Source organism: Denticeps clupeoides, chromosome 7 (genome assembly GCF_900700375.1).
Source record: "Denticeps clupeoides chromosome 7, fDenClu1.1, whole genome shotgun sequence".
Lineage (NCBI taxonomy): Eukaryota > Metazoa > Chordata > Actinopteri > Clupeiformes > Denticipitidae > Denticeps > Denticeps clupeoides.
Genome location: NC_041713.1, coordinates 13,153,793 through 13,168,666, shown reverse-complemented (window position 1 = coordinate 13,168,666; position 14,874 = coordinate 13,153,793). Strand labels below are relative to the sequence as shown.

The following is a 14,874-nucleotide window of genomic DNA, read 5'->3' as shown; positions in this document are numbered from 1 at the left end:
TCACATTCCAAGCCAATGTCCAGGGCCACCAAATAAAAAGAACGACAGAATGAAGGATGTGCCAAATTAATTGGGGCACGTTTCCACTAATTGCTTAAATATCTGTCTTGTGCATTAGCACAAAGAAAAGCATGTTCATGGTGCACTGCTTCTAATCAGCTATTATACTTTTTGTATGTTACAGAAGCTGATATAATTTCACAGTTCCTTGCAGTACCATGTTCCTACCAAAGCTAAAAAAGCAACAATGATACAGTTAAAAGAAAAAAAAAAAAAAAAAACTTTGCTGCTCTTCATTCCATCATTAGCTGCTTTGTAATCCTAGTGTGCTTTATCACATGGCAAACACAGGGCTGAAATACATTTAAAAAGACACTTAATTAATGTACATGTTTAATCACCTCCCTACACATGTCCAGGTCATTTTTAATTGTTCCTCTTATTCTTCAACGATCACCGCTTTAATGCTGAGCTTAATTAAAACCAAAAGAACTGTGCAGGCACTGAGTGCAACAACAAATAGGTTTCATTGACGCCAATATGTCTATCCATTTTATACCTGGATCAAAACCCACTAGGTCATACCGCCTAGTGACAAAGTCAAAGCTTGGGTCCTTTAGCTAGTTTAGCTGTTTAATGGTAAATAAATACAGGACATGATCATGATCTTAGAGGTTTTGCCTGGGATTGGGTTCTGGTGTCTAAGGGTTTGGAGAATGTGAAATGTCGTTGTGCAGCCAGACTTGATCCTCAGTTCAGGTAATTCAATCACTCACTATCTATAACCATCAGGGTTGTGGGTGCCAGCGCCCATCCTGCGACATTGGGCACAGGGCAGTTATTATTTAATTGAATTCTATTATTTCTACTGACTTTCTTATCAATGGCCTCTAACCCTTCGGTAAATCAAAATAGAGTATTTTTAAGTATATATTTAATTGTGCAGACTTTTTTTTGGATACCACTGTTTGAATTTCCACTGCCTTGGCGCTGGACTACATTTTTATTATCTGTTGGAGTAAATTGGTTCAACTCTAATTTTTCCAGCAGCCCCCTAATCTCTCTCAGACGTAACACTTAATCAGAGATCAGGTAGCCACAGCCCGGCAAGCTCCGTGCTCCTTGGTGTCTTCCTGATAGCTTTCATTTCCTGGTGCGAGAGGCACGTTAATGAACATCAAAGACATCTTAAATCAACAGCCCCGCCTCAGGTGAGACAGAGTTCAAGTGGCCGTACTGGTTGTCTCGCTCCATGACGCTCTTGCCATCATGCAGGGGTGAAAAAGAAGCCACTCATCACATGAATCAAAGCCCGACGATACGGCTACAAACACACCCACACACGATTTCCATCCAGATATGCTCACTTATCAAGATTCATCCCCACAATTTGCTCTGTTTGAAGCAGTTAAGGCCTGGAGTCATCACTTCTACAGACATGCAATTTTCCATCTGCAATTAAGAAAAAAAGCTGGCTGCCAATGCCTATTTTTAGTCACGGACTAAACAAAATCATTAAAGGCATTTTCCAATATCAGCACAATCATGGCATGTTAATGATGTTGTAATTATAATTAAAGGAGAAAAAAGGGACTAGTCCAAGTTCAACGAACTCAACATAGGAACTCTAATGGGACATGGTTTGTCTTGAGATTTGAAGGGTGATACGAAGCAAATCAATAATGAGCTATCTTGCAATTATCAGAATGTGCGCTGAATTAGGACTGTCTGGAGAAATTGAAACTATTGATTGTAATTTACAATATATACGTCATTCCTTTAGTACCCTTGTAAAAAATATGATTTACCATGCCCCCTAACCCCTTTCCCCCTGAGGTTCTTCTTATTGTCATAAAATCCTAATATTTTTTTCCACCATAAACAGAGAAAATGGGTATAGGTGGTCAAAAGTCAGGAATGGACCAATATAACCAGAGATAGAAAGACATGACATATGCACCCATATACAGAATTCATTTTGATTAGTTTTAGTCTGCAATTTATTAAAATAGCATTTTAGACATTTAATAATTTTATAGTCATGGTCAAAATGGTCATTATCAGTCTAAATTAAAGCACATCAATTCATCCATCCATCCATTTACCAAACCAGTGTTTACCAATTGTGCTCATGGAGTATTCTTACCCCCATGCATTGACCTAATGACCTGAAAATGAATGTGGCAGGTTGTAATCAGTAAAGGGAGTCCTCCATGAGCATGACTGAGGAACCCTGTTCTACACTCAAACCTTGAGTGTGGAAACCTTGAGCCAGTATTGGTCTAATTATATTATGCATTATGTCCTTTGTGATCATTTCTAATTCAATTAACGTCATTTATTTTTCATCCAGCAATGTTTAAAACATTGTAAAAATCAATTTATTCAGAAAAATCGAACACTATGAACTCACTGCTTCCAGCAACTCTTAGAAGCTTACTTGATGCTAGCTGTCAGCTGTGTGTTTATGGGTTGTGTGTTTGTAGGGTTGTGACAATGGACTACTCAGCCAGGCGCACCATCACACATAGTGAGAGAGAGGCCCTCTGGGTAATTGGAATAATCACTCGCCGCCAGAGCAGGAGAATTCAGACTTACAGCCAACAGTTTCTCAAGAGAAGAGCAAAGATTGAGGTCACCATTAATGCAGCTCCCATCCAGTGTACTTTACAGATAACCTCCTTTTTAATTGGGCATTTAATTAGCTTTAAATTTCATCTATTATATATTCACACAAGATTTTAATGCCAAAAGATGCCAAACAGAGCTTTTTTGGGAGACTATTATTCATTGAACAATACTATATCATTTTCCCAGTTAAGTAATTACACTGATCAACATCAACATAAAAACAGCTCTGATATTCACAGTAGATCAATGCAAGTTGCAAGATGGGGACTGTATGGATGTGACATGCTTTTCCATCTCATACCCCAGATGCATGTCCTGACTGAAATCTTGATCTTTCTAACAGTTCTGTTGTCCTTCTTGATACTACACACAGCATTCTGGGAACACTGCTTACTCTTTTTGTGTATTGTATTTCTGATGTTATTCTTTTCAGCTGTCGGTGGATTTAATGCTGTTATCACTGTTTAAGAAAATGCCCTACGTAACGCTCATGAAACTGTTATTTGACTCAGTTTTGTGTTTTTTTCTCAGTATCTTCATCATCAAACCACTGGTGCTTGAGGAATAATGTACTCTGGTAGTAACGATTAATTGCAAGAAAAAAAGACAGACATGGGTCATTTTAAACATAACAATCATTCAATAAAGCTGTAATAACTACGACTGAACCACCAGAAAAAGTCCATTGTGTAAAACTGCATATCAAAGAACACATGGACCCATCCAGTTGTCATGAATTTAGGAAGGAAAATAGGAGCATGAGTTCAACAGCTGTTCCCACTGATTTTTTCCAACTTGGAAGTATTAAACTTCAGAATCCCCAGTGGGTCATTAAGACACCATCTGTGGCACAAATCTCGAAGACGGGGGTTCAAAAGCACACCACGCGATCACTCACCTGCATAGAATTCGGGGCTGTAGACCGTACCCACTACAGGATTTAACTTCCAGCCTAGACACAAAAAAGAACAAAAACAGAGAGAGAGAAAACTGTTAGGATTTCACCATGCTGGGCCATTTCATTTTAAGCGATTTTCATGTGGTAAGTGGAGGTGTCGGGAATCATGGGTAAGTAAAGGCCGCAGTTGGTGCTGCACGCTGTTTTCACAATGCTGGTTGAGGTCAGGGCACAGTGAAGTGCTGTCATGGCGTGCTGGGAGATGGAGGAGAAGATCCTGACAGATCTCTCTCAGACTCTAACTTCTACAAATGGCCTGTCAGTTTAAGCCCGTCGAGAAGTGCACTGTGTGAGAAAATGGAGGAAAAAAACCCTCTGAGATGGCAAATGACAGCTGAAAGGTCGTCTCGGTTTTCATCTTACTATCCAACTTTTTTTTCATATTGTGAAGGAGAGGCAAAGAGACAGAGAGAGAATGACTGCTGTGCCATGACATGTCACTAGAGACTGCCCAGTGCAGACAAGCACTCTGCTCTCCTATAGCAACAATTAAAACTTCCCTCTCATGCAGAGTGCAGGCCGCGAGCCAGAAAGGAGCTCTGCAGGTTAATCACATGTGGCAGACGCTGCTGTCTCACTCCTTGGGACACCCTGGAAATGGCCACAGGCCAGGGGCATCGGAGGACATGAATCCCCTTTGAGGATGCAGCCGACTGGAGATGGGTCACAGGGGTCACCATCCTCTGTTTGTCTGCCATCACTCATACCATCCCAGCAAAAATCCCCAAATATTTAATATTTCTTTCTCTCAGGTATTCCTTACAGATCATAGCTCTGTTTAACCTCTTACAGCAGTATTATCGGGGAATATTAGAGTCTTTCTCAAATCTGTGTCTAATAATGAGAAGAGCAAATTATTAATTAAAATACATGTAATTTGAAAGTGTATAAGATACTTTCCAAGATATATTGTTAATCATTCCATGTAAAATTGAACAAAGGTTTCTCGCTACATGGGTTTTCTGACTGCAAAAATGACTTGTTATTTCACTGGTCACAAACGTCTGCTAGCTTCATGGTTACTGACTAAATTACAAGAAGATGATTTATTCATATAGCACATTTAATACATATATACATAGAAATTTACAAGTGAAAAAGCTGCTTAGAAATCAAACCTTTTCTCAACACACTAGGCACAAAGTTTTTTTCCACTACTACAACCATCATTCATGAATGTTAATGTGCAACTGCTTGCATAAGAGCAGTTGCAGTTGTGCTATATTAACTGTTATAGCATGTCCTATCCTATATAGTAATATATAATGCTATAGATGTGCATTACATTTTAAACAAGTGAAATTTTTTGAATTTGTACTCACCATTTGCATATGGATTGACGGTCTTTTTATTCGTCATTACCCGTGCTGTTGCATTGTTAACCTAAGTACAGAGGGGTGTTTATTTGTACGAGTCTCAGTTGTAATTACTGTTAATTATAAATATATTTGTAAAAGACAAAGCTGCATGCATTCATATCATTATTTTATATATATATAACGATTCAAAATATCAAACAAATTCAATTCACTTAAAATATTTCATACATGAATATTGAAAGGACATACAAAGCAAATAAAACATTTGCAATATTTTCATAAAAAGAGAGTTTTCAGCATGCATTGTTGTATATGACAAACTTGAAAAGAGTGGAGAACAAAACACACAAAATGCACTCAACAAACAAAAAGCTTTTCATATATGAAAGCATGCAGTGGAGGAGGGGGAGAGCGACTAGGTTAAAGAAAAGAGTAACGAAAATGTCAAAGAAAAGGACAGACAAGTTTGGCATTGTGCAACATACAGTAAAAACCTTCGGAGTAGAAGTATCGTCGGAAAAAAGCAACATGTAGCATTCAGACACTTGGCACAAGAGCCTTTCGTATCATTGCAAGAATAATAATAAAAAAATAAGTATCAAAAAACAAAAGTCAAACGAAAAAGAAAGAAATCAAATCAACTCATTCCAGCTTTGAACGACAGCTAACAAAAGGATAAAAAATAGGGTGCATTGTTTAACACAATAATGAAGTTAACAGTCTGAATAAGATGTGCACGAGTCAGTCCAATCCAAGTCAGTGGCTCTCACGCAGCTAAACGGACAATCAAGTACACGCGCACCAAGAGATAAAATAGCATCAAGAAAAATAAAACCAAAAAAAACAATAAAAGGAAAAAAAGGAAAAAGAAATCACGTGGTATCAGCGCGTAAAAAAGTACGTGACATGGCAGATGGGTCTCTCCACTTACCAGTCCACACCATCGCCCGCGAGTGTATGTATTGTTACCATGGTTACTGAGCGTTTGGTGAGGGCCCTACGTGCTATCGTTGAAAAAAGGGGGGGAGGGAAACGAGAAGGCAAAATATGCAAAATCTTACTGAGTGGCTGCACCACGTCACACGGGAAACACTCTACAGAAGTCTTTCATAGAGGAGACAGTGTTGAATGGGACACAGTGGTGACAGTGATCACATTATATTACGTTTCTCTGGGCTCAATTTATTTCAGTTTCTGATTCCTCCAGTTTTGATTGAATTATATTGCAGCTCGCAGGGCTCAGCTGCTGCGCGAGCTCAAATTTGTAAGTAGAAAGTAAGAAGGAAAAAAAAAGTTTGCACTGCCTCATTTCTAATCACAAGATTCCTTAATGCGTCCCTGCCGTCCCAATTAACGCTTTGGCTGGATTTGGTGTGCTTAAGTCTCAAGCCACTGCAGATCCCTCATCAACCCTGCAATAAGGTCACTGGCCATCATCATACAATTTACTGAATGTAAGTTGGCCTGGCAAAGTTACTGCACCCGGTTTTTGCTCATTAAGCCAAAGCGTGCACTTCAAACACAAGATAACAGAAGTGAATGCCAACTCAATTGAAAACCAACAAGATAACAGAACAAAACACCACATTAGCTCAGTAGGAACAGTCTTAATAAAAAAAAATCTCAGATAGGAACAGAGTACAGAATACACCAATAGAACTGGCATGTGTTTATGAGTGGAGAAGATGAAATCAGATTAAATTAAATGCGGGGGAGGCAGAAAGGGGGGTGGGGGGTGGGGATAGGTGCACATGAAGAGACGCAAGTGAGACACCTGATGAGTTGAGATGAGAGTGAAGCAGACACATTGACACAACGAAATAAATAGTACAGAAAAAAAAAACACAAACCAACCAACAAACAAAAGAAAGAACTTGAGAAGGGAAATATTTGTTACATGCACCTCTATTTTACGGCCTTCTACCACCGTGCCGTGTAATTTCTCCCTCGCCCTGTCCGCATCAGCACTACTTTCGAAAGTTACGAAACCAAAACCCTGCATGCAGGTGGGAGAGGGAATAGAACAACATGCACAATTATTAATCCAGTCATCCACCAAAAGAACGTATCCACTGTGGCTCTACCTCACTTCCATCTCTTACACATTACAGCTGCTGCTTCATTTACAGTTTTCCTGCATCATGCAAGCATTGAGATGTGCAATAGTTAAAGCCATTATGTAGATGTGTAGAACATTAAATCGGCTTTGTAGTTAAGAGACCTCTAACTAAGAAAAACATTCTAAAAAATAAAAACAAAACATGAAAATGAAACATCATTTCCAGAAAGTTAAAATAAGTAAAATACCTTTAACAGGTCATAACAGAAGAAATTAAATCTACCAAAAAAATGGCATCAAAATAAATGTTGTAGTTCCACACTGTGCACAAAAAAATTAACAAAAAAGAAAAGAAGACAAAAACTTCATAAAAATTTTGGAAAATAATTGCGAAATTTTCTAGCAGTTATCATGCACTGTTATTTCCCCATTTGTAACAGAAGAACATAATTTCTTTCCAATAAAGGCAGGATAAATGCCGTAGCACTGAACAACACTGCCAGTGATGTTACTCATTAGGGATGTTCTTCATGCAACACCAGGGGTACATGACTTCTTTATAGTGGTGTGTCACATTTTAACTTTTAGCAAAACACTCCCACTGACATTAACCGCTGAGCCTCTAATTAAGTCAAAGGATGTCATTATCAAACATTACACCGTGGTGACGAGTGTCAAACAAATCTCCACACATTTTGTCTAAAGCGCAATGACAATCACAATGAGTGCTAATGTGTCTGTGAGGTTGCCTGTCAAAGGGCCTGCCACAATTAACTCTGATTAAAATTGATAAAGGCTACAATTTCTCAGTAATGTACAGATGATAGCAGGGCTGCACGATTAATCGCGAAATTAGGATCGCAAGAATAGCGCCAATTTGGTCTCATTGAAATGAGTAAATAATACAATTCCAATGCAAGTTTGGATAGGCCATGAATAAAAAAATGAACAAAAAGAATAAATCGGAAGTTGTTCCTTTTTAAAGACCCTCACCTTTAGGTTAAGGATCAGTGCCATTTCCATGATTCCAATGACTATCAATATATCTGTTTTCACACAGAAGTAAAGGCATAGAAATAAGATCAAACTTATCGACATTCAGTCTCATATATAGAAGCAACACAGTCAGATTGTGAATGAGTTGCCAGGTAGCAAAAGTAAAGGTTTTATATTGCCACTTTCTGGTCTCCAGAGCTATTATCCTAGATCACATTACATTTACTAAATGGAAAGTTTTTATATTTAAAGTGTATAAATTTGAATACAATATCTATCCAACTGTAAAGTTACATTTTATTAACAGTATTTACATTAATTGTAATTTGGGCATAAGTGATCAAGGGTGATCATGCTATTTTTGAAATTGTGATCAAGAATCATGCAGCCCTACATTATACATGGCACAGTACATTATTTCAGACCTTCTTAAAATATTGGACTACTTAACATTTAACACAGAATCAACATTTTATTTCCCAGATTAATGCATAATAATATTTATATGATGACTATTCTGTGTAGAACCCTGCTATTGAAATAACTGTAATAACACTGTGTATAGAAAGCATGCAGGAAAAGAATGAATCGATGTTTACCTTAGAGCCTCGCTCATTAAAAATGATCTCAACATCTAAGATTTTACCAAATTGCTGCAAAGAGAAGAGACAAAAAAATCATTAAAAAAAGTCCTCATTACAGTGTCTTATTGAAATAAAATGCTGAGAAGCATTATGGGAGTTACGAGATTGCCCTCATGCTCCTGGGATCAATAGTCATCACAGTTTCCTCATGCCGCAGAGGCAGGGTCTACAGCACTTAATACAATTATTTCCAATGTATTGTGTGAAAAACGAGTGCTTAAATCTAAGTTTCTGGATTCTACAGAGCGGCTTGCAATGCCACGTCTGAGTTTGGAGGGAAAACGGAGGAGGACAAAACACTCACGCCAAACATTTGCCTGAGGTCTGGATCTCTGAACCTGAAGGGGATGTTGGAAACGTGAAGCCGCTTGGGCTGTGTCTTGTTTTCCGTGTTTTCAGACGACTGCGTCTGTTGCTGGCTGTCTGTCTGTGCTGCATCGTCTGTCTGCTGGAAGGAGGAAGGGGTGGGGACAGATGGAAACAGAGAGAAAGAAAGCGTGAACTTCACAATCAAACTACAACTGGCACGCAGCGCAGATATGAAATCGTGTTTACAGCATGTACAAATTTAGCCCTGGTAATCGTAGTGATGATCCTAAAATGAATTTGCGGTCAGACGGCAGGGCCTGCTTCCCGGATCACCATCAGCTCCAGAGGAGCCTAAACAAATGGGTCAGTCTGTCCTCATAATCGGCCAGCACCTGAAACTCGCTTCTGCTGGTCAGTATGAGGTACATCTGCCCCGCACACGCACACACACACACACACATCTTCCATTCAGGATCTACGGTAATGGCTATGTAATGTGTGTATTATGAATGTGTGAATCGGTAACTACCCGCTCTGTGTGTGTGTGTGTAGGCAAGTCAGGTGTGGCCGCTGTGGGAAGTCTCAGTGGGTGATGTCTAAGCCTCAGTGTTTGTATATGTTGTCTAATAATTGAACATGTGTGTCTATTTGCATGTGAGGGTCTGCATATGCATGTGCACATGAGTGTGTATAGTTCTGGACGCATTTAGCAGTTGTCTGTATGTGTGTGTGTTTTAGGTGGTGGTCTGTATTTTAGTGTGTGTTTGTGTGTATATTGCGTGATGGACTGTATTTCTCTATGTGTGTGTTTGTGTGTGTATATTGCATGATGGTTTGTATTGCTGCATGTGTGTATTTGTGTGTGTATATTGCGTGATGGACTGTATTTCTCTATGTGTGTGTTTGTGTGTGTATATTGCATGATGGTTTGCATTGCTGCATGTGTGTGTGTGTTTGTGTGAGTATGTTGCATGATGGTCTGTATTTCTATATGTGTGTGTTTGTGTGTGTATATTGCATGATGGTTTGTATTGCTGCATGTATGTGTTTGTGTGTGTATATTGCGTGATGGTCTGTATTTCTCTATGTGTCTGTTTGTGTGTGTATATTGCATGATGGTTTGTATTGCTGCATGTATGTGTTTGTGTGTATATTGCGTGATGGTCTGTATTTCTCTATGTGTCTGTTTGTGTGTGTATATTGCATGATGGTTTGTATTGCTGCATGTGTGTGTGTTTGTTTGTGTATGTTGTGTGATGGTCTGTATTTCTGTATCTGTGTGTTTGTATATTGAATGATGGTTTGTATTGCTGCATGTGTGTATGTTTAAGTGTGTATGTTGTGTGATGGTCTGTATTTCTGTATGTGTGTTTGTGTGCATATTGTGTGATGGTCTGCACTGCTGTATGTGTGTGTGTGTGTATGTTGCATGATGGTTTGTTTTGCTGTATGTGTGTGTATGTGTCAGGATTGCCTGCAGCTGGGCTCCACACCGGAACCCAATCCTGACGCCCCATAAATGCCGGAAGTTTCCGCCCGTTCGGGGTCGCTGGCATTTTCGTGAACTCTATGCACGAACTTGACCTTGTTTAGTGTTATGTGTTTTGAGTTCTGGCAATCGCCACACGCCTACGGGTTTGTTTATGTTCTTTATTTAAGTTTAAATCGTTTTCGGCCACCGCGCCAGTCTTTATTTGTATTTCTTTGTTTGTTAATAAAAACCCCTTCCCAACATGTCAGACCTCTGCGCTTCCTTCCCTCGTAAGTCCGTAGACGTGACAGAATGCCAGCGACCCCCCCAAAAGCGCAGAGGTAAAAAACAGAGGAGAAGAAACGCCGCGAAGGACGCAGCGCGGCGCGGCGAACGCGGACACCAGGGGAGAGACGCGCCGCCCGTTCTGGTGGAGCGTTTTCTCCCCGAGAAGCCGTGGTACGCGGCGCCGAGTGATGACGTCATCCCCGGGAAACTCCGCGAAACCCGGAAGCGACAACGTCGGCGGGTGAGTGGGCGGAGCGAGGACGTTGGCGTCGGCAGCAGCGAGGAAGTGACGTGGGCAGCGAGCGCAGAAGATGCGACCCCCACGATCTTCGCCATGTCGAGCCAAGAACTCTGCGCTCTGCTGGCAAGGCTCCCCGTGGACTGGGACGACACGGACGATGACGAGAGCACGGGAGACGAGAGTTGGGCTCCGCCCATCGCACCAGTCTGCGATCGTCGCAAGGTCCGTGGGGACCCACGTCACTTCCAGGGGGGTGAGAAGCGACAACAACGGCGGCGTCCCTCCAGCGAGGGGATGGGCAGCCTCCAGCCCGAATGGCCAGAGTACTGTCCCTGGGAGTTGATCGCACCCTGGGTCCAGGATGTCCGCAGGGTGGACGACCCTCGGAGTCACAGGTGGGAGGACACGGATGACGAAAGCGACAATGACGTGGATTTTCGTTGGGCAGTCGGGGCCGGGATGGCTCCACCCAGCGCGCGCGTCCGAGATTGTCGCGACATCCGTGAAGATCCACGTGACTTCCGAGGGTATGAGGTCGACACGGACCAACACGAGGATGACGCCGATTGGGCAGTCGGTGCCGGGATGGCTCCGCCCATCGTGCCCGTCCGTTGCGAGGTCCGTGGAAACCCACGTCAGTCCCAGAGGTGCGACAACAGTGAGGAGGAGGAACTGCCTCACAGGGAAGATGCCCTCCCAGTTCCAGTCGCCGACCCGCCTTCCCTCTGCTCGGACGTTCCCCAGCTGAACGGCAGCGCATCACCAGCGCCCCCGCATGCTGGAGAAGACGTCCACCACCCCCCACGCCACACGCCCACCACCATCTCCAGCGACGCTGCCTGGCAGCAGGGAGAGACCGACAGGAGTTTTCGGGACTTCCAGCAGAGACTGAGGGCGGAGTTTGATCGGCCAGAGCCTGAGCCAGGGATCGAACTCTGCCCCTCCACCACATCCAGCGCCAGTCAGGATCCGGGGCAAGAAGACCAAGCACTGGCGGGCGACGAGAAGGTCGCGCCTCCCGAGATCCTGGCTGTGCCCCCTGAGGAGGTCCCGGAGTGCTCAGAGAGGGAACTAGACGACCCTCTCTTCTGTCTGTCTCTGTCTGTGTGTGTGTGCGTGGCATATGTGTCCGTATGTCGCCCCCACTTCCCCTCTTTGTGTCCACCAGATGGTGACCCAGCAGCAGAGCCGAACCCCAGGGAGGGAGTTCCCAACCTGACTGCACCGGTCCAAGGCGAGGTGGACGAGCCCCAAGGTACCCCTAAGTCCAGCCGGGGGGGGTGCTCCCCCAAAGAATTTTTTGGGGGGGTGCAGTTCGGGTTGGGGACTCCTCCTGAGGGGAGGGGAGGTGGGGAAGCGATGGAGCTGGGTCCTCCGGTAGCCAGTGAGGAGGGCGGGCCAGGCATGGGCCTGCGTCTGCCTCCAGAGGGGTGGAGCGCCATAGAGCCCCCGGGTAGGCATGAGGACCCAGCTGGGACAGACAGGAAGAGGGCCTGCTTGTCCCAACGGACGCAGAAGGGGCTAGCTGGATGGTCTGGCAATGCCCCCCCCTTGGCACCAGGGCCGTGCAGCGAGAGGGGCTGCATAGTCCCAGAAGGCACCAGCCTGGGGTGCCTGGAACAGTCGACGGAGGCTCTGGGACAATCTCCCTGCGCGGTGCAGGGGGTGACACAAGACGTGTCAGAGGGGACATGTGGAGACAGGGCCCACATGTACCCAGATGGATCGGCCCTGATTATTGTGTGCAGGTACGGGAGTCCGGGGCCGCCAGGCGGGACCACGCCGGGGAGCCAGGCCGAGGGTCCGGGGCCGCCATGCGGGACCACGCCGGGGAGCCAGGCCGAGGGTCCGGGGCCGCCATGCGGGACCACGCCGGGGAGCCAGGCCGAGGGTCCGGGGCCCGCCATGCGGGACCACGCCGGGGAGCCAGGCCGAGGGTCCGGGGCAGCCAAGCGGGGACCACGCCGGGGAGCCAGGCCGAGTGGTCCGGGGCCGCCAAGCGGGACCACGCCGGGGAGCCATCCCGAGGGGTCCGGTGCCGCCAAGCGGGACCACGCCGGGGAGCCAGGCCGAGGGTCCGGGGCCGCCAAGCGGGACCACGCTCGGGAGCCAGGCCGAGGGTCCGGGGGCCGCCAAGCGGGACCCACGCCCGGGGAGCCAGGGCCGAGGGTCCGGGGCCGCCAAGCGGGACCCACCGCCGGGGAAGCCAGGCCGAGGGTCCGGGGGCCGCCAAGCGGGACAACGCCGGGGGAGCCAGGCCGAGGGACCCGGGGCCGCCACGCCTGACCACGCCGGGGAGCCAGCCCGAGGGGACCGGGGCCGCCACGCCTGACCACGCCGGGGAGCCAGCCCGAGGGACCGGGGCCGCCAGGCCTGACCACGCCGGGGAGCCAGCCCGAGGGACCGGGGCCGCCAGGCCTGACCACGCCGGGGAGCCAGCCCGAGGGACCGGGGCCGCCAGGCCTGACCACGCCGGGGAGCCAGCCCGAGGGACCGGGGCCGCCACGCCTGACCACGCCGGGGAGCCAGCCCGAGGGACCGGGGCCGCCACGCCTGACCACGCCGGGGAGCCAGCCCGAGGGACCGGGTCCTCCAAGGGGAGGATACAGCAGGGCAGGAGCCCTGTGGTTGCCGCCATCCGCCCCGCCGCCTCCACTGATGGTACTGTTGGGGCTCCGAGGACGTAGCCCTTGGAGGGGGGGCTCTGTCAGGATTGCCTGCAGCTGGGCTCCACACCGGAACCCAATCCTGACGCCCCATAAATGCCGGAAGTTTCCGCCCGTTCGGGGTCGCTGGCATTTTCGTGAACTCTATGCACGAACTTGACCTTGTTTAGTGTTATGTGTTTTGAGTTCTGGCAATCGCCACACGCCTATGGGTTTGTTTATGTTCTTTATTTAAGTTTAAATCGTTTTCGGCCACCGCGCCAGTCTTTATTTGTATTTGTGAGTGTTGTGTGAGTTTGTGTGAGTGTTGGGTGATGGTCTATATTGCTGTATGTTTGTGTGCATATTGCATGATGGTCTGTACAGGGAGTGCAGAATTATTAGGCAAATGAGTATTTTGTCCACATCATCCTCTTCATGCATGGGGCAGTGGTGGCCTAGTGGTTAAGGAAGCGGCCCCGTTATCAGAAGGTTGCCGGTTCGAATCCCGATCCGCCAAGGTGCCACTGAGGTGCCACTGAGCAAAGCACCGTCCCCACACACTGCTCCCCGGGCGCCTGTCATGGCTGCCCACTGCTCACTCAGGGTGATGGGTTAAATGCAGAGGACAAATTTCACTGTGTGCATCGTGTGCTGTGCTCCTGTGTATCACATGTGACAATCACTTCACTGTATAGGCTCGAAAGCCTACTACCAATTAAGCTCTGTATGAGAAGGGGTGTGGTCTAATGACATCAACACCCTATATCAGGTGTGCATAATTATTAGGCAACTTCCTTTCCTTTTGCAAAATGGGTCAAAAGAAGGACTTGACAGGCTCAGAAAAGTCAAAAATAGTGAGATATCTTGCAGAAGGATGCAGCACTCTTAAACTTGCCAAGCTTCTGAAGCGTGATCATCGAACAATCAAGCGTTTCATTCAAAATAGTCAACAGGGTTGCAAGAAGCGTGTGGAAAAACCAAGGCGCAAAATAACTGCCCATGAACTGAGAAAAGTCAAGCGTGCAGCTGCCAAGATGCCACTTGCCACCAGTTTGGCCATATTTCAGAGCTGCAACATCACTGGAGTGCCCAAAAGCACAAGGTGTGCAATACTCAGAGACATGGCCAAGGTAAGAAAGGCTGAAAGATGACCACCACTGAACAAGACACACAAGCTGAAACGTCAAGACTGGGCCAAGAAATATCCAAGACTGATTTTTCTAAGGTTTTATGGACTGATGAAATGAGAGTGAGTCTTGATGGGCCAGATGGATGGGCCCGTGGCTGGATTGGTAAAGGGCAGAGAGCTC

General features: G+C 45.8%; 1 protein-coding gene across 15 annotated transcripts in view; it reads right to left on the bottom strand.

The window, feature by feature from the left end:
* rbfox1 (RNA binding fox-1 homolog 1) overlaps positions 1–14,874 on the bottom strand; it is a 197,197-nt gene that overhangs the window by 17,500 nt on the left and 164,823 nt on the right. For 13 of the 15 annotated variants that reach the window (XM_028985482.1, XM_028985485.1, XM_028985486.1 and 10 more), the window contains 5 exons: positions 8,912–9,055; positions 8,563–8,616; positions 6,812–6,904; positions 4,912–4,972; positions 3,530–3,583 (listed from right to left, as the gene is read on the bottom strand). In XM_028985482.1, the coding sequence (XP_028841315.1) occupies positions 3,530–3,583; positions 4,912–4,972; positions 6,812–6,904; positions 8,563–8,616; positions 8,912–9,055 (406 nt within the window). The remainder of the gene's footprint in view (positions 1–3,529; positions 3,584–4,911; positions 4,973–6,811; positions 6,905–8,562; positions 8,617–8,911; positions 9,056–14,874) is intronic. The other 2 variants (XM_028985481.1, XM_028985491.1) reach the window with 2 other exon arrangements.